The 26388-nt window shown below is 42.5% G+C and overlaps 1 protein-coding gene across 1 annotated transcript in view; it reads left to right on the plus strand.

The window, feature by feature from the left end:
* DOCK2 (dedicator of cytokinesis 2) overlaps positions 1 to 26388 on the plus strand; it is a 416651-nt gene that overhangs the window by 125498 nt on the left and 264765 nt on the right. The window contains exon 26 of the mRNA XM_061188995.1: positions 25445 to 25593. Coding sequence (XP_061044978.1) covers positions 25445 to 25593 — 149 coding nt within the window. The remainder of the gene's footprint in view (positions 1 to 25444; positions 25594 to 26388) is intronic.

Genomic DNA, 26388 nt, shown 5'->3' on the forward strand with positions numbered 1-26388 from the left:
TCTTTTTGAGAGAGAGAAGTCCCACAAATTTTTTTTTATGGGAAACCTGCTGATTTAGTTTTTAAATGATATTTTCAGGCTGAATAAAATCTGCATATGGACCCAGCACAGCAGCCTCTGGTGTAAATTTATAATTTACAGGGTTTTAAATAATTTATAGGGTTTTAATAAATGTGTTATAAATTTATAGAGTTATTTATAAATAATCCCATAAGAATGACTACTATTGGAATTCAGTGAGAATAGTGCTTTTGGAATGTTGAGGACAAGAAGAGGTAGGATGTCAGCTGAACTTTGACGGGTAGTGAGTATGATGTAGGCCCTCTCCAGAGAACAGTCTTTGGGGAGACCTTGTAGTGTCAGGGCTGGAGCACTGTCTCACTGAAGACCACTGCCTTTCAAGCCTTAAGAGAACTCAGGGTTCATCCTTGCCTGACACACTCCCTTGCTAATGAGGGCCTCAGACCACACCATAACCTCCATCAGGCATTCTCCCGGGAATGCTGGACCATTGTTGGAAAAAATGACTTTTACTGTTTATAGAAATCAGTATTATAAAAATATTGTGTTTTTGTAGAATATTTGGAAGTAAATAAAAGCACCTGTGATCTCATGATTTAGAGGTAAACATTGTTATTCTTCCTCTCTTTTGTATCATATATTATATATAACTGGGATAATGTTTTGCCAGGTTTGTAATCTGCTTCTTTCACTGAGAATCATTAGGAACATTTTCCCATGCCATTTCTAAGGACTTCATAGGACTCTGTTGTATAGATGGGCTATAACTGATTTCACTATTTAGGGACATTTGGATTCATTTAATTTTATGCAAGAAAAACTTACTGGAATTCATTGTCTTAATAGACAAATGGTTGTCCTCTGTGCTCCTTATTTCTTCACTGTTGGGCATGAATCTCATCCAGCTTTTCTAGTGCTTATCGAGGATTCTTATTCTCCCTTCTTCCTCCTCTTTACGCGCGTGCACACACACAAACACACACACACACACTCGCCCACAGGATTTTTCTTTCTCCTTGTGCGATAGGCTCAGCGCAAAGCAGACCATGTTGTCCTCTCTTAAAGAGCTGGAGCGGCATGTTCCCATTGGGGAGGGACATGTTTTCACAGCTCTGCCGTCATTCTCTCTTGATGGTAGGGGGTATGTCTGTGCATGGACCTTCTCTGCAATACCGGGCACTTAAATGCAGCCACACTGAGAGCCCTCATTAGCCCTGGGCAGCCACAGTGGATCTGCTGAGTGTGACACCCTCCAGGCTGGAGCGGCTGCCCAAGAGGAACCAGATACCAGAGCAAAGAGGGAAGCCAATTATCCACAGGCAAATGAGGTTCTAATTATGGCTTTAGCTAAAGAGGGTAAAATTATTGGAGGAGAGACATCTCATTTCTGAAGTAGGCACAGCCCAGGACAGTTGTTCAGAACAAGGACTTGGATCAAGTCCTGATTTTGCTGCCTCAACCAAGACACTTCATGTCTAGGAGCATCTGATTCCTCATCTGTCAAATGGGAACAATCTAGGATGTTTACCTCATTGGTTTACTGTGAGAATTACATGGGATAATGCCTGGGAGAGGCCGGGCGGGGTCTGACATTTAGTGAGGGCTCATAAATGGAGTATCATCGTCATCGGTAACTCTTACTAGTATTACTATTATTTGTAATCATTTGAGAGTGGAACAGAATGTGGAACTGGAGCTCAGGAGACCTGAATTCTCAGTTCTGCAGTTTTCTATTCCAACTTAGAAGTGAATAAATCTCTGAGTTTTATTTTTCTTGTCTCTCAAATGAAAAACTTGGATTAGGGGTTACATCAGGTCCCTTTCATTCGGAGACTTGCGGACCTACACGTGCTGAGAACTATGTATCATCCTCTTCATGGAGCCTCATGTCAACCCTATCTTATAGGTGCTATTATTATCTCCTTTTTTGAAGGTGCCGAAGTTGAGACTTACACAGGAAGCTGGGATTCAACCCCAGGCTCCTAACGTCCATTCTATACTTAATTGTCTGCGTGTCCCGGCATTCAGTGTAGTGACTGATGGTAGACTTGCGCTCAAACGTATTTGTTGGCTGCACTCCAGGCTTTTGAACATCGGGAATGGTGGTGAAGCTTGGGGCTGTGCTCATACCGCACCCTTGTCTCTTTTACTCAATCCTCCCAAAATTGTAGGCACAGAAGTCCAGAAAGAGACTCTTGTCAGACTTTGGGGGCAGCTCCTGATACCTCAGCTCTATTTAACATAAATGAGACTGTTAAACACGTGCTCTTCATGGCAAGTGGGTCATTTTGTGAGTTACCCGAAGGATCGTGTATGCATGTGTGCATTAAAGAGCTTGGCACCACTGGCTTAATCGAATGTCTGAGCTGGAATGGATGTTAACAACCCGCTGCCCAGAGATGGTCAAAAGCAGCAATTCAGAGAACCTCTGAAGAGGGGTCACCCTTACACGTACAGCAAGCTGGCCACCTTCCCCCTGCATCTACCAGGCTAGCTACTCTCTCCTTCTCCTTCCCCAAGAGCAGTAAAAGCTGCTCTTTTACTCCCCACCCCTCTTCCTCCTGCTCTCCCTCCCTCTTTCCCTTTCTTTCTCTCTCTCGCCCCCTTCCCTCTTCCCCCCACCCTCTCTCTCTATCCAAGACAATTTGACTTACGCAAAAAACTGTAGGTCTAAAGAAGTGTCTGGAAAACTGATCTGTCTCTGATGAGGGATGCTGACCGTGGAGGAGGCTGGGCATGTGTGGGGGGCTCGTACCTTCTGTTCAATTTTGCTGTGAATTCAAACTGCTCTAAAAAATAAAGTCTGTTTTAAAAAGTTAAAAATGCAGTGAACAGACACACACACACACACACACACACACACACACACACACACACACACACACACACACACACACACACACACACACACAGACTAATTGACCTGCCCTTCCCACCATCTATTTTGCAGAGGATGGGGGAAAAGGCCCTGAAAGGATAAGTGGTTCCTGCAGGTCAGTTAGTTGCCCACACATCATTTGTGTCATTGGAAGTGTGACTCTAGTGTGGTTGGGTCCTTTTTCTTTCTGGTTCAAGGACGCATGTCAGTGCCTTAGGGAAGTAGCAAGGGAATTAGTTCATTTTCATTGCCCATGCCTATGGTCGCGGGACTTTGTCTTTGCTGGCTCTCAAGTATCACCGTGCTGCAGCAAAACCCTGTGCGCTGGGCCTGGGGATCACTTCCCAAGGCTACCTCTGGAGGAACCACAGAATGATTAGGTGGTGGTTCGGGCTGCCCTCTGCCCACTCCACTGCCCACTAGCTCCCAGCTGTGCAGGTCTAACCACCTCCCTGTCTGTGTACCTGTGTCTCTGTCTCTCTGTCTCTGCCTCCCACCCCATCCCCACATTTCCCCCATGCAGTCCCTTCTTCAAATCCGCTGCCTTCAACCCCATCCTGGAGAAACTCCACCTTGCCCCCTGCCCTCTTTTTAAGCCTGCTTCGGGCGTTAACTGGTTTTCAGCGAGGCTCTCCTCCACCCATCCCCTGGAGTTCCAGGATGTGAGGTAGGGGTGGTGATGGACTCTACGCCCCACAGAGAGAGCGTGGGCTGTAGGAAGTCATCCTATGTCAGTTTCCCTCCCAGAGAGGGCTACAATGAATTTTCTTCCTGGGTCATCTAAGATTTAGGCACACCGTGCCAAGGTGAGCATTATTTATTTATTTTTTTGCCTCTTCCCCACCCAGCTTGAGCCCATTTTGTCCTGACAGTTGCCACTCTACTCTGGTTGCAACTGGTTTTGTTAACCAGGTGGGACAGAGCCAGCTCTGATTAGGTTTTTAAATTTTAAGCACCACTATCCCCCCACCCCCACAAATAATAAAAGTGTACTTTTGTTTTTTGTTTTTAAATGTGTGTTGGGTAATTCTAACACAACTTCCTCTAGTGAATCATTGCTGGCTCCCCCAAACAGATGGGAAGGTCATGAACTCCTCCTCCCATGATGATGAGGTAAAAGAATTTGGCACCCAGTAGAGTACCTTTGGGCATCTTATGCTGGCAGCTTCTGGCCACGTAGGGGGTTCTTCCCAGTTCACGTATGGCTTATAAGTCAAACAAATGCAGTGAGAATCCACACGTTCTGCATCTGAGAGGCTCTCCTCTTCCTGATGCTTCTCTGAGATTTTCCTTGCATTTGCACAGCACCACCTTCTCGAGTTCAGGTAAAGAGTGTTTTCTCTGTGTTCCAAAGAATTGGCTCTGAGTAGGTGCTCAATAAGTGTTTAAAGGATGAAGGAACCTTAACTGAGGAAGGTAACATAATCTATTGGAGGAAACAGTGTACTAAGCGTTGGAAGATTTAAACTCTAGTCCAGGAAAGCTACTAACAAGCTGCGTGACCTTGGACAAACCACTTAACCCCTCTGGGCTTCATTTCTCATGTGTGTCATTAGAGAGTTGAATCTCTAAGATCCTGTTCATCTCTGATAGTCGGCAAGTCTGTATTGCTAGAACAGCATAGAAAAAGAGGCAGCAATTTCAACTTTAACACTGCTTGAAAAGCACTTAGTTATTCTGGGGTTTTGAGGGCACTGGTGTCGGTTTGACATGAAAGATATGGAAGGACTCCTTGTGTTCAGATGTATCCTGGGCGGTGCATTGTCCACACAGGCCATTGTGAATCCATGGCACGTCATTGAGAGGTTTGTCCGAACTGGCTCTGTGTTTCCTGGCGGGGGGGACCTGGGACTCCACCAGTCTTCTGAGCCCTTGGAGAGGGGGCAGCAGTTAGGACAACAGAGCCCCACTTGCTCTACTGGGTTTTTCTCTCCATGCAAATATTTCTGTGGGTCTGAAAAATTGCTTTTCATCAGGTTTGCCCCTGCCAATGTCCCTGATTGGCCAGAACCGAAGTGGGCAGTGAGATGCTTTGTTTGCTTTGGTTTGGTTTATGGGGATTCTGGGCTCCCCTCTGGTTACGGCTGCAGGTTTAAAAATCAATTACAGTCCCGGTAGCAAGAGGTTCACTGCAGTGCTCTGCTGTTTGTTTGAGACCTGTGTTGAGAAAGCAGGTCCCAGTTACCTCTCAGGAAAATTTGTGCTGTTTCAGAGGCCTACAGCGAGTTGTAAATCTTGATAGTTGGTGGGACCAGTCTGCAAACAGCAAAACGGTTTGTAGTGTGGTTCAACAGTTAAAGGATAAAATAGTTCTCTGAGAGTGAGATGTGTTGTTCCCTCTTCCTTGTTCACCAGGAAATCTGGGCCATATATATCAAGAGACAGACCCTGGGGTGTGTGGAGTGGAGCAGGAGAGATGGTTTTCTTGCTCTTGTCCCATGGGAGGGAGCAACGCTGGCCTCCAGGCTCCTTCCTTGTGGCCAGGCTTCTTACACCATTTTACTTCCCATGCCTAACTCTGATCAGCTACTCCTTTCTCCCTCTCTTGCCAACCTAGGGGAGAACGCTGGGGAGCCCTCCACCGTTTCTTTCTCATGGTTGGTCTTGGGAAATGGGGACATCCTCAGAGTGCATGTTACAGGGCTGCAATGCTCCACGTGCTTCTTTCCATGCCTGAGGGTCAGGAATGAGGGTCCCAGAGAGAGGAGGAGTATTGCCTTGGAGCAACTTCAGCTCATTCAGCAACCACTCTTGGGGCTCCAGTTCGAAGCTGTGTTCCGGTTTTGCTCTGCCCGCTCTTGCCTAGGGGAGTTCATCCACTCTGGGGCTCAGTGCCATCTTGATGCTTACAACCGCCAACCTTAATCTTTAGTCCGTGTCTTTGCTTTCACCTCAATACCCGTATCTTTGTCTCTCTGACATCTCAAATTCCGTACAGGATAGATGGGGCCACCTCTTTAACAAAGAGAGGTAGTGTTTAGAACAGTTTTTCCAATTCAACAAATGTTTATGATCCTCTGCTATAAACAAAGCATTGACTAGCCATTTAGAAAATATAATGTTGGCAAAAATATGGTGATATCCTCAAGGAGCTTGCCTTCATTTGCAAAATGAGGCACTCCTTGTTAAAATGCAGGATGAATTTTCTATAGTAGAGGTATAAGCCAAGTGCCATGGGACTTCAGAGGAGAGAGCTAGATGATGTTCAAGTCTTTCTTATTGTTTATTACATCTAAAAATTTATTTTAAAAAAACATAAGAAACACGAGAGCCCTTCAGAATTGTGAATATTCAACCTTTCTCAATTTATTAAACTAGATTTTGGTAATCTCTGATTTTTTTTTATGATTCGACTTTGGCCCCAAATATATAAAAAAGACTTCTTGGATGATCTCCTCACTCTCACTTGTTGAGATCTGGAGAGACACTGCGAGATTTCATAAACTCTGAGTTGTATCCATCAGTGACTTTGGAAAAGTCACATCACTTCTTTGGTTCTCGGTTTCTTTATCTGTAAAATGGGGCTAGTAATTGGATTGATGTGAATATTAAATGAAATAATGCTTAGCGCAGTTCCTGGATGGTAGATAATGTTCTCTAAATGGTAGCTTAAACTTAATGTAAGTATAATGATTATTTTCATAAATTATTCATTTATAATTATTATATTCATTTTCACTATTATCTTCTCAGAGTTGGAGCCAAAGTACAGCATTAAAAATAAAATGTTGCTTAAATTGATTTTTCCAGAATATAAAGACAGGAGAAAAAGTGTGAGAAAGGGGATAAACATATGTACTACCATAATTATGATAATAGTTAAACTTTGTATAATTGCTTATGGAAACCTTATAAAGTAGGTTACAGTCATTCTTTTACAGATGGAGAAAAACTTGCTTAACTACACCAGATCTTGCTAGTGAGCAAGCTTCCAGTTACTTAGCTGGTTTTTAACTACTGATCTGTTTCTTCCCCTCTCAGCCTACCATTAATAAAGCTGGTATTTTGAATCAGCACCCTTTTTTACTCACTTGGCATACACTACCACTTGACCTAGGCAAATGATTAGGTGATGGTCTGTAAGGCCAATTTAAAGGCAGTGCTTTGCCCACTGGCTTCTAAAGCTGAGGGATGCACGGGTATATATCCTGGAGAGTCAGCTTCTGTTGTGCTTGGACTGCAGTCGATTTTATCGATTTTTTTTCATCGCAACAGCTTCAAAAGGCTCTTTTGCCCCAAAGTAGCTGATCTTTTCAAATCTTTGTTATTTCTTTCTGGTAAGAGTTTCAGATAGTAGGATAAATGCAATTAACAACCACATATTTTAGATGATGAAGAAATATTCTGGAACATGTTTAAAGGTTTCACAAAACACAGACACATAGAGTTGAGCGGCTCCTTGGAGAGATTGCCTAATCCACAACCTCCTCATTTTACAGTTGAGGAAACTGGTCCAAAGAGTGGACATGACCTGCTCAAGGTCACACCATGGGTTAGTTGCAGAGATGGGAAGCCAGGGATCCCGATTTTGGTTTCTTTCTTTTTACTTGTGTTTCTCAAAGTGTGATATGCACCACCACGTGCAAAATTCTTTTCCTTGGCATGAAGGATAATTTTAGCTATGCACAGTTAAAGTACTATATGACAGAAGCAGATCATTCGTTCTCTCTCAAGTCCCTTTCAATCTTTCTCATTATGTCAAGGATTGTATACCTTTTGCTATTTTGTCTTTAATCTTTCTCTGCTAATCTCCTTTGATAGCGCGAAAAGAACAGACCTCGGGTTTAAGTGCCTCTTAGAATTTAATACAAGTGTTTTGTTTTCCTGGTATTGACTGTTACCTTACCTTCCATCTATGGGAAGCGACAGTGGTTTTCCATTTGAAATAGCAAAATTTTCTTTTAAAATAAATGTAAGCAGATGAGAATGAATCTCCTTTATGAAGAAATATTAAGTAAACAATAGCGTAGGCTGTAAATTTTGAGGAGTACAGGGTAGGTTTCACATTGTCAAAAATAATGGTTAACTAAGGCTTGGAAAATATTTAATTCTGCCCTTTAGAATGCCCTAAGCCTTTTGAGGATAGATGTGGCTGAATCCCAGTTTCCTTCTTATTCATGTCATGTCTTTTTTATGTAGCAGCCAGAAAAACAATTATTAGATCAAAAAGGAGAACATAAAAACTACGCATATACCAGAGATACATTGAAGGTCTCATTATTGGTAACTTTCCTACAATCCAAGAAGTTGGGTCGGTAGTCAATTTTGTTTCAATGTGTATGTATTTTTGTGTGTATTTTAAATTATAAACTGCATGCTATTGCGTTTGTTGAGAACAGAAACTGGTTTTATTTTTCAGGGACTTAGGCTCTATTTTAAAATTCTATTTTAGACCTCATTCTTACCTTGTTTTCCCCTTCTAAAAAGTTCTTTAATTTCTGATTACCTTGCTGTTCAGTGGGAGGGTGTGAATGAAAGAAAAAGTGGCAAAATGCAATTTATCAAAGATTTTCCCACTGTTATCACATTTTAAAGGTTAGAATGTATGGGATGAATGGAATAAGAATGGAATAATGGAATAAGAATATTAAAGTTATTCATCAGATGGGGGCATAGGTAACTTTCTTTTACCTATAATTTGCCTATATGAAGTGAATACATGGAGAAAAAGATGTACTAGATTACACTAGTACAATGGGTGATTTTCCCATTGTCTTTAACAGCTAATCTTCCAATATTGCCTGATTTTTTTCCCTGTTCCCTGAAGCAAAAGTTCCTGCTTCTATAATTTAGTTACCCAGAGATGCTGGGGTTCTGAAGACCAATCACTGCTAGCCTGGCTTGAGCTAGCCTTCATAAATATCACACAGAACTCATTCATGTCCCCTCATACTGTGGGCCTCCTTCTACTGGCCATTATGTGCTTTTTGTGGAATGCTCCTTCAGCAGAGAATTTATTCTCATTGAGAGGAATCTGAAAAAAAAAGAAAAAAGGAAGGCAGAGTCAACTTCTGGTGACTTATGGGCAGTTAGAGTCAGATGTTTGAGAAACGGGCTTCTGAATCAGCAGAGATTTTACAAAGTGCCTGGTAGAGCTGCATACAGGTAGGTAGGGTACTGAGATGCCAAGAAAGAATGCTACTTCTATTAGGGCTAATAAAAAGACTGCATTGTACGGCTTCCCTGGTGGCGCAGTGGTTGAGAACACCTGCCGTTGCAGGGGACGTGGGTTCGAGCCCTGGTCCAGGAGGATCCCACATGCCACGGAGCAGCTGAGCTCGTGTGCCACAACTACTGAGGCCTGTGCACCTGGAGCCTGTGCTCCGCAACAAGAGAAGCTGCCGCAATGAGGGGCCCGTGCACCGCAGCGAAGAGTGGCCGCCACTCACCGCAACTAGAGAAAGCCCATGCACAGCAACGAAGACCCAGCACAGCCAAAAATAAATTAAAAAAAAAAAAAAAGACTGCATTGCTAAATTCAGGGCTAGGAAGGTTAATGATGGTACGTTCTTCTCTAGTATCAAAGATTAACATGATAAGTTGCATATTAAAGTTAGTCCAGACGCACTGCTAATGGAGGAGACCTACAAAATTGATGTCTACGGCACCTCATAAATTATGATCGCTCACTCTTCCCTGCCTGATGCTTTGTCTTGGCAAGAGCTGCAGACTTAGAGTGGGTGCCCGTCAGTTCCTAGTGGGACATCTTATGCTCCAGAGGAATTTGGAGAGCTCGGGTGTGTTCCCTTCAGTCCTTAATCACTGCCAGTCTTCTGCTGGGCGTTCCCCTGCTGGCATGTGTGCACTTCATCACCAGCCAGGTTGTGACTTGGCAGGGATTTTTGTTTTAATAGTTAATAAGGCAATGAAACTGAGCTGAGATGAGAAGAGTGTGGAAGGTGGGGTAAAGAATGGGAGAGAGGAATGGAGCTGCTCTCTCTTCATGCAGGAGATTCTCCATGTAGAGTTGGGGACAGCATCTTTGGGTAACTGCTCCTTGAGCCCTATAGAGGACCAACGCTCGGCCAACACAGGAACGCAAGCCCAATCTTTGAGAGCTCAGGCTCTGGAGTTTGAATGCCTGAGAGTGAGACATGGTGCAGGATCTCAGGCAATTTGCTTAACTTCCTCAAGCCTCACTGTGCATGCCTGTCAAACAGGGAAAATAATAATACCTACCTGATAGCAATGGATATTTTAAATTTTGGTATAACTTACATACAGTGAAATGTACAAATCTGAAGTGTACAGCTCAGTGAATTTTTTTTACATTTGTAGACACCGGGGCAACCACCACCCATGTCAAGATATAGCATATTTCCATTACCCAGAAAGTTACATATGGATATTTTTAAAAATATGATAATAATAGCTTCCATTTTCATGGCGCTTAGCATGGGCCAGGTGTGCTGCTCTAAGTGCCTCACATATTCTTATTTCATTCTCACAGTCTTGTGAAGGGAGGTGCTCTTATTATCTCCACTTTACAGACAAAGACACAGAGATTTAGAGAGATTAAGTGACTTGTCCAGGGTCACACAGACAGTAATTGAGATTTCTGCTCTTAGCATCCACCCTGAACTCCGCCTTATCGAGGGGCCTGGTACTTACTAAGCGTGTCAGAAGAATGAGAATGGAGCCTCCTTCATGTCTGACAGTTCTTTCCATTCCTCCTCTTCACAGTCCGGCCTATCCCTTTGCCTTATCTTGGGCCAGTAGGCTGTGCATGATGCTCTAGCAGGAGAGCCCTTGAGGGAAAGGACCAGGTTTTAGCTACATTTCCATCCCAGTTTCAACAGCCAGGTGCATTGTAGATACTCTAGAAATAGTCGTTGGCTGTTGTTCCCTGCAAACCCTGCTTTCCAGTTCCTGTTCAATTGGCCTTACTTGGTAAAGTGACAGTATTGACAAACATACTGGTTAGATCACCTGGGCAGTTTGGGCTGCTTACCCATCTTTGCACTCTGCCTAAACCTTGTCTTTGTGATGAGCTAAAAGTTTCAAGCGAAAACCTCTCATGTTACCAAGCCCCTCTAAGCTCCCTTGTCCCAATTTCCTGTGTTCATATATCCCCAGTCAGTCCCTGTTCAGACCCCAGCTGCTTTTCCTTCTCCTCTTCCTTGCTTCTGTATCTTCTTTCCACTCCTTTTCCTTTCTTTTCATTTCATTGTGGTCTTCATGATCATCACCAGATAAGCTTTAATAAACTGCTCTCTGCTAAATGCACTGTGATTGTTTATTATAAATTCTTTATGGGAGGAGGCCATGTACCATGTATCTTTCATATAGTTGAATTCATGCTTGCCCATTTATATGAAATCATTTTCAGACCTTCGTCCCTTTGACATCTTCATTTGAATGTCTTACAGGTACTCAAACTCGACATTTCCAAAATTGTATTCATTCGGTTCATGAAAACTTTCTCTTCTTCCATTATTTTTCTGCCAGTCATTTGGAGTTAGCCTTCACATCTTCTTGTGCCTTATTTTTCACTTTCAATAAATCACTAAGGCCTTTGAATCTTTCCCACATATGCCTTGAGTCTGGTCACTTCTCTCAGTCTTTACCACTTATGTCCTGGTCCTGTACACCCCTGTGCTTGGCATTTGCTAGGCACTCCATAGGTATTTGTCCAGGTGAAAAATAAATGAAGATGCCATGTAAGGACAAGCACACGTCATGAGCCCTCCTCCATTTATTGTTTTCATGTTTTATGTGAGCATATAACGCAGTCGAATGAAAACCATTAGCTTTTCTCAGGTTCTTTGTAGAGCTAAAATTCCACAACTTGGTGTCAAAAGCAGCTAATCACTACTAAACTTAATGTAGAACATTAACATTAAAACTCAAAATACAAAAAATCTCTTAAAGAATTTAGTGCCAGAAAAAGCTGTGTTTCTCTTAAGGAATTGGTTCTCTTCTACTTCAGTGATCCACACACTCTAGAACTTGGATGATCTCCTTCATTGTCCGGACAGTTTATCACACAAGTGAGGAGCTACATTTTGTGGGTAATTGAAGCCCTTATGTTACCTTTTACTTTGGCGTGTCATCTCCTTTTTGCATCTTTTTGGACTAAGGTAGCATAGGAAGGAATATATATAACTAAAAATAAATATATCAACAAGTCATGCCTAAAATAAAATATTAATGTCAGTTTCATAGGAGTGCAATTTGAGATTCATCGGCAGGGACTGAACATAGTGGAAACACAATGTATTGCATCGTATGTTTTTATACTGTTACCGTCAATTGACTGGTTCTCTTCTTTATTACACTTGGACTGCCCCAAGGGTAAGGACCATATATTGTCCTCCCTTTGTACAGAAAGCTCATTACATGTTGTTGACGGACATTTATTCTCTTTACTTTCTCCCTTCTCACACTTTCCCGATTTCCTCTTCATTGACTTCAGAATCGAAACAGGATCTCTTTGATCCTCTCATTTAAATTTTGGGCCTAAGTGGGTGATTCATTTCTCAAATCACTCTTTTGCTTTGGGCCTTCCAGGGGAGGGCTCATGTTGGTTCTGTCTCATGAATGGAGAAATGAAGCAGGCAAAACCCTCTGCCCCCTGAAGGCTGTCTCTCTCCTCTACCTTCTTAGCTGAGTGCTTCTAGAAAAGAAAAACAGGCCAGAAGGAGAAATTCTTCCCATTTTCATTTTTATTTGGGCAGGATCAGGGGGAGGGGGGGCATAGCAATGGTTTTTCCTTCCTCTTTGGAGTTTGCTTCCAATTCTTCAGCTTGTTTGAAAGCTATTACACTTGTCTGTTCTCCCTTTGTAATAAACAACACTAGATTTTAAATGTGTGGGGCTGTGAGAGGGACCCCAGTTTCCTCTCCTCTGGAGCTGTTATGGGGAAGGTGAGGGAAGGAGAGAATCAGATGATGATTGGAAACAATTATACAACCATTCCATTTTGCTAATGCTTGAATCCAGGAGAATTTTCTCATTTAATTCTCTGAAATGAAGGGCCCCTCTGGTGGCCTTAAAATGCAAACAAGAGGCTTTTAGTGTGTGCTTTTCTCAGAAATGGAATGCTGGCTGCTCATATTGATCCAAAACATTGCTGTTGGTTTTTGTTCTTTTTGGTATGTGTAAGTTTTGTGATGACAGCGATATAGGATTGTTCATGTGCAGCTTGAGGATTGCCAGTAAGTGGCATTATTATTCTAAGTTGCAAGCAGAAATGTACAAGGAAGTTCAGAGAACGCTTGCCTGAGCCTTCTTTTAGTCTCTCCACATACAAAAGGGAGCATGAAAATCTGAGGCATATATCCCAATCATTTCAGTTTATTCCCTCCTCTCGGAACTCAGTTCTCTGAAATTTGGTATTTCAGACAAAGGACACTTGGTCTGAATGATGCAGATAACAGCTTCTACTCCATCTTATTCCAGTACGCCTGGACCAAGGTGTTTTGTCAAGTGTACGTGTCAGCTACTGGAGTTTCGATGTGCTCTGCTTTGGACTCAAAAACTTCTTAGGTGTAGCATCAGATCCCCATGCGTCATTATACTTAATACAGGCACATCCAATTTTATTGCACTTCACAGATACCACATTTTTTTTTTATACAAATTGAAGGTTTATGGCAACCTTGTGTTGTCAGATGATGGTTAGCATTTTTTTTTTTTTTTTACCAATAAAGCATTTAAAAATGAACGTATGTATTTTTTTAGACATAATGCTATTGCACACTTAATAGACTACAATATAGTGTAAACATAACTTTTATATGCACTGGGAAACCAAAAACATTTATGCGACTTGGTTTATTGTGGTATTTCACTTTATTGTGGTGGTCTGAAACCGAACCTGCAATATCTCTGAGGTATGCCTATAACTACAACTGAATTTGTATGTTTTATTTGGATCCTCTTATGGGCATTTTAATCCCCATTTTTGGAGAAAGAGAGGTAAAATGATGTATTTGACATCACGCATCCTGGCAGTAGTAAGTCGGGGATTCAGACCTAGGTCTCTGGACCCTCAATCCAGAGTTCTGCCCACTTCTCCATAACTGCCTTTGGGATCAGATGAAGCCAAGGATGGAAAGATGTTACAAGAACGGCTGCTCAGGGGAAGTGGTGAAGGTGAAACACACATGCAGTTCTCCTCCTGAACACGCTTCTTCCAGCCCCAGCTACTGCCATCTGATTTCTTCAAGGACAACACAGGGTAATGAATAGTGAAATAACCCAACACTAAATAGGTTTCTGATTCTGAGAGTTGCCCTCGGTGTAGGCAGACAGGGCTCTCTCTCTCTGAAATCAGCAAAGACTCGTTCATTCCTCTAACACTTGCTAGGATCCTACCGTGTGACAGACATTGTGCTCTGAGCTGCAGGAGACATGACTTGATGGAGATTAGGTATCTCACCCCAGGCTCTCACTGTCTTCTGGGAAACAGGGAGTGAGAGGTTTGAAGGTCATGATTGCTATCTGCTGGCCAACTGCAGTGAGACCGGTAAGCTCAGGTTATTCAACCAATTGGAGTTGAATAAATGGTTGGTTGAATTTTAAAAAATGAAAGAAGTGAGTGACTAAACTGTTGACTAAATCACCGAGTTGATGAATGTTCATTATTATTTAAATCTGTGATTCTAGGATTGCGATTTGTTGTTAGTTTTATTCCCCTGGTACTGTAACCTTCACTAAAACATACAAAACAACCAACCATTAAACAAACCAACCAGCCAGGGTCTTGGAATCCCTACTTAAGGCTAGCTTAAGGGAGCTAACAAATTCAAAGGGTGGCTGCCTTCAGTTTGCAGAATCTCAAAGTTGGGAATAATTGTTTGTACTCATGAGCCTGTGAGTGAAGTTGGAACAGTGCTGGCATTGGAGTCTACCATTGAAATCTTGCCTCTGTTGGAGTCACACTAGCTAACTGACCCTACCCTGGGCAAGCTGCTTAGAGATCCTATTTTCTCATCTGTAAAATGGGAACAATGCCATATACAGAACAGATTTTGGTAAGGGTTAAGTAGTTTCCCAATATGGTGCCCGGAACCCAGCAGGAGTTCAACATATGTTACCTAGCTCTCATACTTGGTATTCCACTCTCCCACTCCCTTTCATTCTCAATGGATTTCTAGACAAATGGTTTCTACCCTTTATTAAAATATGACTCCTACTGCTGAGAAAACCCTATTTGAATATGTGACCACAGATCAGCTCAGAAAGACTGGTTAAGTAAAGATTGAAATTCATGGAGCCAGGGAATCATGTGAGTCTCCAGAGGAGACAGGGGCTGGGGTGAAGGGATTAAAGGATCTGTGTAGCATGGTACAGAAGAGAGGCAGTGGGTCAAGGATGATATGCTCTGGAGGGGTGTGGGTGGTACTTACTGTTATAATAGGTATCCTAAGTGCTTATAAATGGATTTGAATTTCAGATGTCACTGAATTGGAATAAAATGGGGGCAAAGGATGTAAGACCCAGCTCCTGCCAGTCAAAAAGCTACCTTGACTCATTTCTCCTCTTGCATGAATTTGAAATGGAGCACATTGCTTTGATGAGAATCCTCCTTGAAAGACTGCCCGGATTATCCAGTGTAGAGGCCAGTTGGTTCAACCCCAAGCTTTTCATTTGCTTCTCCTTCCATTAGCCAGGGTTAGGAGATAGATGAGACAGTCTTGTAAGGCTGAGCTACACTCCTCTGGTGTGGCATCGTGAATGTAATCATTCTAAGCATTAGGGAACAAATCAAATTTTGGGTCACTACTCAGTTGGCCATATCTGCACCTTTATATTCCTAAAAGCACTTTAAATGGAGCTAGACTGTGGTTTAATGAGTGTGCTGGTTAGGGAGGAGGTTGGTCACAGTGGCAGTGTAAGTGATCTTGGAAAGTGCAAAGGGGTAACCGAAAGTGGAAGCACCTGTCAGGACACACTGATTATGCGCTAAGAGCTTCCAGAAGGTGTGATAATGGGCCATCTCTGCAGCCACTTCACACTATCAGAGAAGTGTTGATGGGAGTCTTTTCATTACTTGCTAGTTGAGGCAGTGAAATGGGCTTCATGATTAGATCCTAATTTGATAAACCCTAAAATGAGTCTATTATTCTCTCCAACATTCAAAATGCATATGCTTACACATCTATATAGCACATTTAAACCCATCAGCAAGTTCGATTCTGCCTCTGAACCGTAACCCAAGTCTGTCCATTTTCCTTTGTCTCTCCTGCTACAAACTAATCAAGTTTTCATCTTCTTTCCCCTTCACTGTTATAGTAAGGAGGCAGGGTAGTTTAGTAGATGTGAAAATGGGCTCTGAGATCACATTTTCTATGTTTAAATCCCAGCTCTGCCACTTATTAGCTGTGTGATGTTAGGCAAGTTATTGAATCTCTCTGAGTTTTAGTTTCCGCATCCATAAAATAGGTACAATGATAAACTTCTTCAAAGAGAGACTTCCTGGTAGAGAGTAAGGGCTCAGTAACCATTAGACTTCTTTCTCCCCTCTATGAAAAGCCTCCTCAGTCTTCTCCTACCTTCCTCTCTAGGCCCACCCCCTACCCTCTATTAAAAATACAAAAATAAAACATGTTTATCTCCACCCAGTAATCAAACTCCTTACCATGGGCCACAGGGCCTGATGAGACCTGGCCCCAGCCAAACTCTCTTATTATGCTTCCCATTTCCTATAATCTGGCCACACTTATTTCCACGTGATTCCTCCAACGTGTTAAGCAAATTTCTACCCCAGGGCCTTCACATGCTGTTTCCTCTGCTTGGAATGGTCTTCCCTGAGATCTTTCTAGGCTGTTCCCTTCTCACCCTCAGGTCTCAGCTCAAGTTCTCCATCTCAGAAGCCTTCTTAACTGCCCCACATGGAACAGTCTTCCCTGCATCTCCAGACTCTCTTTCTCAGGTTACCCAGTTAATTGTCTTGCTGGCAGCTATTGGCATTTGTTGTAATAGCATCAACTCTCAGGGCTCTTCCCATGTCTCCTGTAATCGTGATCATTTTTGTGTACAAGAGCTCCAGGAGGACTCTCTCTCCCAATAGCCAGCCCCTGCCTTCTCTGGCTGCCCTCAGGCAGCAGGGCCTGCTTTGCCTGGACACTGAGAGCACCTGAAGTGCCCGGGACCACCCATCCGCAAGGTCTAAATACTCCAGCTGCTTCACCCCTGTGGCCCACACTGTCCCCAGAGCTCCCCTTCTGTGAGACTTGCAGCCTACCTGGCCTCCTTCCCTTCATGGTCCCACTTCCCCTACTCCCCTTCCAGTGTTTTCTGGAACACCTCCTTATTTAATACACCACCCAAACCTCATCTCAGAGTTTGCTTCCGGAGACTCCAACCTAAGACAATTATTATCTTCTTAAATTGTTTCTGATATCCCACTAGAACAGGATATCCATGAGAATAGTGCCTGTTACAATAATTATGTCTATATATGTTTAAGAATATAAATATATGCATATAGACTATCAGAGCTTACAAATTACATTTATAACCAGTGTGACATTTTTGGACATAAACATACATCATTGTGTAAATTCCAGCAATTACACATCAGTCTACTCTTGCTGCCATCACTATGCTTCTGAATGGCAAACACTAACTTGTTATAGGGGTTCGCTTATAGGTTTAGTGCAATATCATGCTCTATGTTAAATATAAAGGATATATGGCAAAAGCAATAGCTTGGTTTGGACTTTAAGTTGGTATCTAGTATAAAGTTCTGAACGTATGTTTCTTCTTTAGGATTTACTGCCTAATTATATTTTCACCCCTGTAAGATACCTGAAGAGAAAGTTTGCAGTTGCTGAGTCCTGAAATCTCTAAATAGGCTATGTTTGTTGAGCTGGGGAGACATATTTTGGCCCTCAAGGTTCATAAAGTGGAGATGTACGGCATCGCTGAGGCAGGCTGGAGGGGGAGTGAGGGGTGATTCTGACATTGTACTTAGGCATGTTTCTGGGAAGGTAAGGAGAGTGAATCACGAGGAGCTGCTGAAGAATGGGCGGGGGGTGGGGGTGTGGGGGACAACGGTGGTAGGGTTGTAAAAGGCTTGTAACCTGATCTGGAGTACGAAGTTTGTGGGTAGTTACTGATTTCCCAGTGGGTGGAATTACTTTCCTACATGAGACGCTGGCTGGAGGAAGGCGGTTGTGAGAACAAACTGCTATCAGATTAGAGCTGTGTGTGGCGGTCCTCCTTCATGTCTAGCTGATGGAACCAAGTGGCCTCTGACATCTGCAGATGCTCCCCCTACCAAACAGAAGGAAAGCAGCCGAGCAGAGCAGGGCTGGCCCTGCTCAGCTTTGCCTGGGGAGAATGTTGGGTTTCAATTAGGGGTCTTCCCTGCTTGCCAAAAGGCTGGGGGTGGGCAGTGTGGGAGAGCAGGGCAAGCCTTGGCCATCACAAGTTCCTCGCTCTCCTCCAGGAGGGTTGCGCTGAGCTGAATTCGCCTTTCAGTCAATAGGAACTTGACCAAAGCAGAACGAGTTTCACTTTTAAAGCCTGTGAAAAATCGAACAAGATTGAAGAGCCCATTAACCCATGCTGGTGATAACGTAAGGGGCTGGCTGTGAGTGGAGTGAAATTCTAAGCGAAGGCTGCCACAAGCAGGCTTAGAAATGGGGTAACCACACTGAGGATGTGACTGATGCCCTGACACACACACCTTGTGTGTTTAACCTTTCTCCCCACAGTAAGAGAGGGATTCCCAAATGTTCTCAAGTGTCTCCATTCTGCTGGTGGAGCCAGGATGTAGCTGGGATGGAAGATCAGCAAACATTTCCCTAGTGGGGCCATAAGGTGCCAGTCTCGTCTTCATATGTTTCACGAGTGATTCTTTTGGCTCTACCTCCCTTCACCTCAGCTTCAGGGAGGAGAGGCAATGCCTTCTTTCTATGGGCATTGCTTTGTATCCAAAGTCCTCTGCAGACCCTCCCTCAGTTCTGGGATGAGGTGCATGCAGATTACTGTAGGACTGGTACTGAACTGGTACCTCTCAAAAAACCATGGGGGATGACGGTGTACACCAACTACTGGAGACGGTTTGGATTTAGAAAGTGGAGCAGTTCCACCTTTTGTCCTCAACTTTGGACCTCAGCTTCATTTCTGGGATGTTAATGAGAATCTTACTGCTCTTCCTGTTACACAGACGATAGACATGTAATGTGAGAAATGGGAAGATGAAAGTCTAGTCTGGATACTACAGGAGCACAGAACAGGGTCACCCAAGTCAGAGTTGGGGTGTCAGGAACATTGTCCTAGGGGATTTGGCAACTAAGGTAAGACCTAGGAGGCAAGGAGGAGTTAGTCAGGTGAAGATGGGTGGGATAAGTACATTCTGGGCAAAGAAAATAACATGCAAAAACTCAGAAGCAGGAGAGGAGAGGCTATCTTGGAGTGATGCAGGAGGTGGAGGGTGGAGAGGTAAGGAAGGGCCTGCCCACTAAGGGCCTTCAGCTATGCCAGAGCAGCGGTAAAACTCACCCCTGGGAGACTACTGAAGCCCTTCAAGGAGGGAAGTCCCGTGGTCAGGTTTGAGGTTTGGGAAATTTCCTGCTGCTGAGATTGGAAGTGGGAGATCAGTTTGGGAAACTTGGAACAGAGGATGCAGGAAGTTGGCTTGGGGGTGAGATGGATTTGACTTCCTGATGGAGAAGATGTTGGGGATAGAGAGAGGGAGAAATCAAGTCTGCTTGGCTGACTGTGTGCCTGGGGGTGTCTTCGCTCAGAGTGAGCAAAGAAGGAGCAGGTTTGTGGGGAAGACGGCAAGTTCAGATGCAGTTCTTACGAGTGTTTTCCTCTGGGGCTGCAGTTGTGGCTGTGATCACAGATACATTTGTGGCCGGATGCACCTCAAGGTGGTTTTCCAAAGTGGACAAAGGCTCCATTTTGATCTTTCCGTGGAGCTGATACTGGGGAGAAGGAGGTGATGAAAAGGACCATCTTATTTGAAGTATCCCTGAGTCATGAAATTATTGCAAAAGCATATCACACTTCAAGAGAGCTGTGAATTCAGGCAGTGGCATCTTCTGCCATAGGATAAAACTTCCTCTGAAAAGGAAGAATCCAGAGCCCAGAAACACTGCATTTTCCTCTCTGCAAGTCACTTTGACAAAAGAAAACTCCTTTCTATGAAAATACAGAGTTGAGTAGCTCTGCGGGTTCCTAAGTGCCTGGTCTGAATTACAGTTTGGACTTGTCATCACCTGTTGGCCGATCTCCAGGCTTTGTGGGGCTCAGTTACCCAGGCTGTGTTTGCAGGTCTCTCACGCTCATTGCCTCTACCTATAAAGATTGATTTAAGGCTCTGCAATATTTATCTTTTAACCGTTTCTGTTTGTTTGCTTGACAATCAAGCCACAATTTAGAAATGCTGCTTCCTGAAGCTTTACAGACTAATGTAATTTCACAGCTCCAATTACAAATGAGAAAAATTATTTCACCTCAAAACAGAGGAGCCAGACGTTTCTGAGAAATCATGGTTAACGAGAAGACGAAGTACTTTCTGAAAAACAGGCTACGTTATTAATGGCTTCCTCAGCTCAAATCTTGCTGACTCTCAGCACGAAGAGCCCTCGTCTTGTAGGGATGCTGGTTTTGATCATCTGTAAAGTCAGTGACTTTCAGATGGATAAACCACGGCTTCTGCTGCGGCCTGGTCTGTAGCTCCCACGACCTCAGTGGTCTGTAAACAATGCAGACATGTCCACTGCCTTTCCACTTAGCAAATACATCCTTCCTCCTGCCACTTCCTTTGGACCTCTGTTTTATGGATCATAGAGTTTTGGATGGGGATTTAATAATCATTCCGTTTAACCCTTCATCTGATACTTTGAATACCTCTTCATTATCCCTGCCCAGAGACAGCTACCTACTGCTTAAATATTTCTAGGGATGGAGAACTCACTATTAGACTTTTCCATGAGAATCTACTAATTTAGCTCAATTTTAAGTAGAATGTAAAGTCTGGTGACTTCTCAAGGAGATCTTCATTAATATCTAAAATCTTCCAATGGGCCTTTTCCCTTGCACCCATGTCTTTGTAATAAGATCTAACTGAAGTATCTCAACTAGAATACCAACAGAATGAGCTTTTTAGGAAAAACCTGACCTTTACTATTCTATAGCGCTGTTATATGGCCACTGACAGGTTGCCACTCCCAGGAGGTAGAGGCACCAGGGTTTTTCTTGTCTACTTAAGTCTGCCTCTTATCTCTGTTGGCTCTGCTGCTGTGATGGGCACGCAACCCCTGGTTACATTCCCTCCCATCCCAGAATAGTGACTGGCACTTAGGGAGCCTTCAATAAATGTAGTAGACTGACTGACTACATGAATGAATGAGTTAATTAACTGCCTCAGTAGATTAACCCTTTGTCTACCTTTACAAACCTCCTTTCTGCAGGTCCTAGTGATCCCATTTACAGATGGAGAGGTTTTAAATGATTTTTAATCTTGGATCACAAAAGCCTATTGTTCTAGGCTTTAAAACATTGTCTTATTATGCTTTAAACTCAAGACCAACTTTCTTTAAGGTCTTATCAAATCTTTAGCTTCAACAGAGAACAAGAATGTTGTATCAGAGGCTAGGAGTCTAGGGGGGGTAGAACCCAGCACTTTTATTCTCATTTGCCATCACCTGGACTACTGCAGTGGCATATACACTGGTCTCTGTCTGCTCTTTGGTCTTTTCTTCCTCCAGCTGCCCTACATGCTACAATGACATGAATCACCTTAAAAAAACATCTTTTGAAGACTCCCTTTGCCCAGAGGACTATGGAAGAACAAGATTTTTGTTGTGTTGTGAATTTCCTTTATTAGAATCTTTTTTATTTTACTAGCAAAATTAACTTTTCAGAGAGGAAGACTTTACAATTCTTACCCAACTTAAGTGAATGCACAGTTCTTATCTTCTGATGGGGTTTAATTATGACAACATCAGTGAAGGGAGTTAAGTTTCATGAAGTTGGTGAGGTCATTCATCTCCCAAAGACAAAGAGTTTACAACTTCAAATGAACTCACCTAGTTTTTCCTACAACAAGCATTCTTACACATACAGTTTCCTCTAACAAACAAAAAGTTTCAAAGTTACAAGTTAACATCTTTTAGAAGATAACTTTTAAAACAAACTTCTGCATGAACATTGCAGGAAATTTCTTTACTCCTTTTAATAAACAGACCTGGACAAAATTTCAACTTTATGGTGACAAGATATGGACTAAGTATAGATTTAACTTAAATGTTATGGTAATTGGTATGTAAATATTATCCAGTCTTTTTTCTTATCTCTCTAAACAAAGGGTAATGGCTAACTCAGCACCTTGTATTCTCAAAAGTCCTTAGGCCAACCATTTCTTGCGTCCAAACAAAGTACCATTAACCCGTGGCCCATGATTCCATCTATAACATTAAGCAAAGCTGAATCAAAATTTTTGTTGCCTGTAATTTTCTGTTTCCATAGAACTATAATCTTACACTACCCATTGCATTTAAGAATTTTCCTTTTCAATGTTATCTCCTGTTATTCTACTTCCAAGAGACTATTCTACTTACCCAGGTCCATGTACTCTATTTTTATTTTTTATTTTTATTAAAAATTTTTTTAATTTTATTTTTTTATTGAAGTATAGTTGATTTACAATGTTGTGTTAATTTCTGCTGTACAGCAGAGTGACTCAGTTATACACATGTATACATTCTGTTTTTTATATATTCTTTTCTATTATGGTGTATCACAGGATATTGAATATAGTTTCCTGTGCTGTACAGTAGGACCTTGTTTATCCATCCTATATATAATTGTTTACCTCTGCTAATCCCAAACTCCCACCCCCATCCCTCCCCCACTCCCCTCCCCCTTGGCAACCACAAGTCTGTTCTCCATGTCTGTGAGTCTGTTTCTGTTTCATAGTTAGGTTCATTTGTGCCATATTTTAGATTCCACATATAAGTGATATCATATGGTATTTGTCTTTCTCTTTCTGACTTACTTCACTTAGTATGATAATCTCTAGTTGCATCTATGTTGCTGCAAATGGCGTTATTTCATTCTTTTTTTTATGGCTGAGTAATATTCCACCATTGTATATGTTGCCACATCTTGGTCCATGAACTCTAAATCACTCTCTGTTCTCTAAATCCCCACTCTCCCGATGGTAATATTACTTACTCATCAGTGACCATCTCAAATGACACCTCTTGCATTCATTCCATCAAGATTTACTGAGTAGCTACTATGATCCAGGTACTGTGTTGGGCACCTGAGATTTAGTCTGGCTGTCATGAAGCTTACACTTTGGTTGGATGAATGGACATTAATTATATTAATTAGAATTTAATTACAAACTGACATTAGTGCTCTGAGAGAAGGGACACAATTCTATCAGAGCCTATAAAGTCTTCTATGAACCTTCCAACCGTAGATCATTTCTCTCTTCTGAAGCCCTCTTGGCATTTTATGACTCTACGAGTCTGAATTCTTTGGTTGTGAGCGACATAAACCTAGTCTGATAAATTTAACCAAAAATAAATGTATTTGGATGATAGGGAGCAGTTCAAGAATCAGAGGAAAAGCTGGGGAACCAGTCTTCAGAGAGGGGAGATTCAGAATAGCCCTGGAAGAGGAAGCAGCAAGCCTCCCTAGGGCACTTCTGTGCAGACAGATGAGCTCCAAGAAAGATAATACCCTTTGTCTAGTGATGATGAGCACAGGCTCTGCAGTCAGACTGGATCCACCACATACTAGCTCTGTATACTTGGGCATGTCCCTCTGTTTCCTCATCAGCAAAATGGGAGAAATAACAGTATCTACCTCCTAGAGTCATTGGGAAGATTGAAATAATTCATGCAGGAAACTTCAAACAGTGCCTGGCACATTGTAAGCACTCAATATGTTAGCAATGTCAGCAATAACTGTTATTAAAGTTCCCTCAAGGTTCAGATCAAGAGGTTATCCTAATTAGGGTCAGGTACCCAACCCTGGTCCAGAGGAGGGCAGGGAGCCTTATGACAGTATCCCTAGGTTTATATCCCATAGCAGGGTGGCTCACCAGGGTGAAACCAGGGTGCTGTGCCAGAGCAGGTATAGATGCTGGGCTGACAGAACAAGAGCTGATGTCTGATTCTTCCCACCGGTATCTTATTCTGTCTTCTGCCATTGCCCTTTGTTTTGTTGCTGATCACCTCTGTCGTATTTTAAGTATCTAATGGGTGAGAACCATATATTATCTCTGTATTTCCAGAAATACAGTGCCGTCCACATCGAAGATGTTCAGCACCTACTTGTTGTATTGAATTAAAATAAAATTGGCATATATGATTCACATTTCAGCTCTAGAAGCATCTAGGTAGGGATGGCTTGAAATTTGGGGGGATTTTTTTGATCTCTCAAGGTTTGCCATTTTTAATAGAAATATAGAAAGAATGCTGTGTAGGATTTCAGAACCTTCCAGGTATTTCCTGAGACAGCAAAGCCAAGAGAGTTACCCATCTTTGCAAAGGTTTTGATTTATTTAAAATGAAAGTCGTGGTTTACAAGGGTGCAAGTGGAAAGTTGTTCATTTTTGTACTGTTTATGCCAGTGAAAAATGTCCATCAATAGGGGTATGACTAAATGAACGAATATGTCCATAATAGAGAATACTATAAAACAGCTATAAATAATTAACGTTGATCCTTATATGTAATAACATAGAAGGTGCTCCAAAAAATATTGGTGAATGAAAACAATCAAGGTACAGAACAATATGTGCAGTATAGTCCCCTTTTATAAAAAGGCAACAAAACCAAAATGACACTAAATTTTTTTGTACTGATAACATACATATGTAAAACATATAAGAAGATCTTGAAAGATGATCATCACAGTGCAATATGTTTTACTTAAATGAAAAGCCAAATCAAAATGATACTATTTTATACTGGTATACAAACACACATACATGCATTTTTATATGCATATACACATACATCTATATAGAATAGAGTAACTGGTTGGTTGCCTCTGGGGAGTAGGGGTTGTGGGAGGGGCCAGAATTGTGAATAATGTTCTAAGGAAATCTTACCCTAATTTTTTAAAAAATTTATTTATTTAATTTATTTTTTTTTGGCTGCATTGGGTCTTCGTTGCTGTGCGCGAGCTTTTCTCTAGTGGCGGCGAGTGGGGGCTACTCTTCATTGCGGTGCGCGGGCGTCTCATTGTGGTGGCCTTTCTTGTTGCGGAGCACGGGCTCTAGGCGTGTGGGCTTCAGCAGTTGTGGCACGTGGGCTCAGTAGTTGTAGCTCGCGGGCTCTAGAGCGCAGGCTCAGTAGCTGTGGCGCACGGGCTTAGTCGCTCCGCGGCATGTGGGATCTTCCCGGACCAGGGCTCGAACCCGTGTCCCCTGCATTGGTAGGCGGATTCTTAACCACTGCGCCACCAGGGAAGTCCCTTAACCTAATTTTTAATATTTACATTTTTTACAAGAAGAATATATTCATGAATTATTTATTTAATGAAATGTTATCTAAAAAATAAAGAAAAGAAGCTAACAAACGAGGAAGCTCAGACGCCTCTGAACTGCCTTCATTCCAGAATGCCGGGACATTTTGCTTCCTGTCATCACCAAGGAACTGAAGGAGCTGCTGGAGCAGAAGGATGAGGTGCAGCACCAGGTCCAGGAGAAGAAGTACTGTGTCGAATTACTCAACAGCATTTTGGAGGTCCTCAGCTGTCAGGATGCGGTGAGTCTTCGTGATGATGTAGACGTCCTGGACTCAGACTAGGGCTGAGTTAAGTTCTAAAATATTGATGCTGATGAATAGCAGTCGAAGTCTAAAGGTAAAAGTCAATGGCTTTCTCAATGGGCCTACTTTTCCAGTGACTAATTCTCTGGCTGTGAAAGACAGCTTGGGGACCAGAGTTAAGCGTGTAGCATTTTGTCACCATATTTCTTGTTGGACAGGCTTTCTCAGGGTGTAGGTATGGACATATTGCAGACTTTTTAGATTGCCTGTCCATTTACTGAAGCCCTGGTTTCCAGAGATGAGGGTAGGAGAGTTTTTCTATGTCTACATAGCCAAGAAAACCCCACTTACCTGCTTTCTTGGCTGATTTTCCTTGGTTTTGTTTCTCCAGTTATCTCCTGCAGTGGTGAAACGGTTAAGACTCTTTCTGGATGAGCAGATTGCTCATGCCTAGACCCTTGAGATAGGTTGAGGCGTTAGATGATGATAGAGAGATGGCTGTGGCAGTGAAGCCAATGTATATTGGTCGACATCATTCAGAGATTAGGTAGGAATGAGACCAAAAGGAAAGTCTCAGTGGGAGTTAAGTAGAGGGCTTCCAAAGGGCAGAGTCTGCAGAAGATAATGAGGGAGACGGAGTGGTGATAATGGTAAAGACTGAGAGGCAGTGATTAAACACAGGACTAGAATTCTTGAGACTTGGAAGACAGAGATAAACATTCTTGATTTGACTCAGGTTCCTTTTGCAGCCTTACCTTGTCCTTGAATAATGTCCAGGAATATCTGTCCTTA

The sequence above is a fragment of the Eubalaena glacialis genome, chromosome 4, assembly GCF_028564815.1.
Source record: "Eubalaena glacialis isolate mEubGla1 chromosome 4, mEubGla1.1.hap2.+ XY, whole genome shotgun sequence".
Lineage (NCBI taxonomy): Eukaryota > Metazoa > Chordata > Mammalia > Artiodactyla > Balaenidae > Eubalaena > Eubalaena glacialis.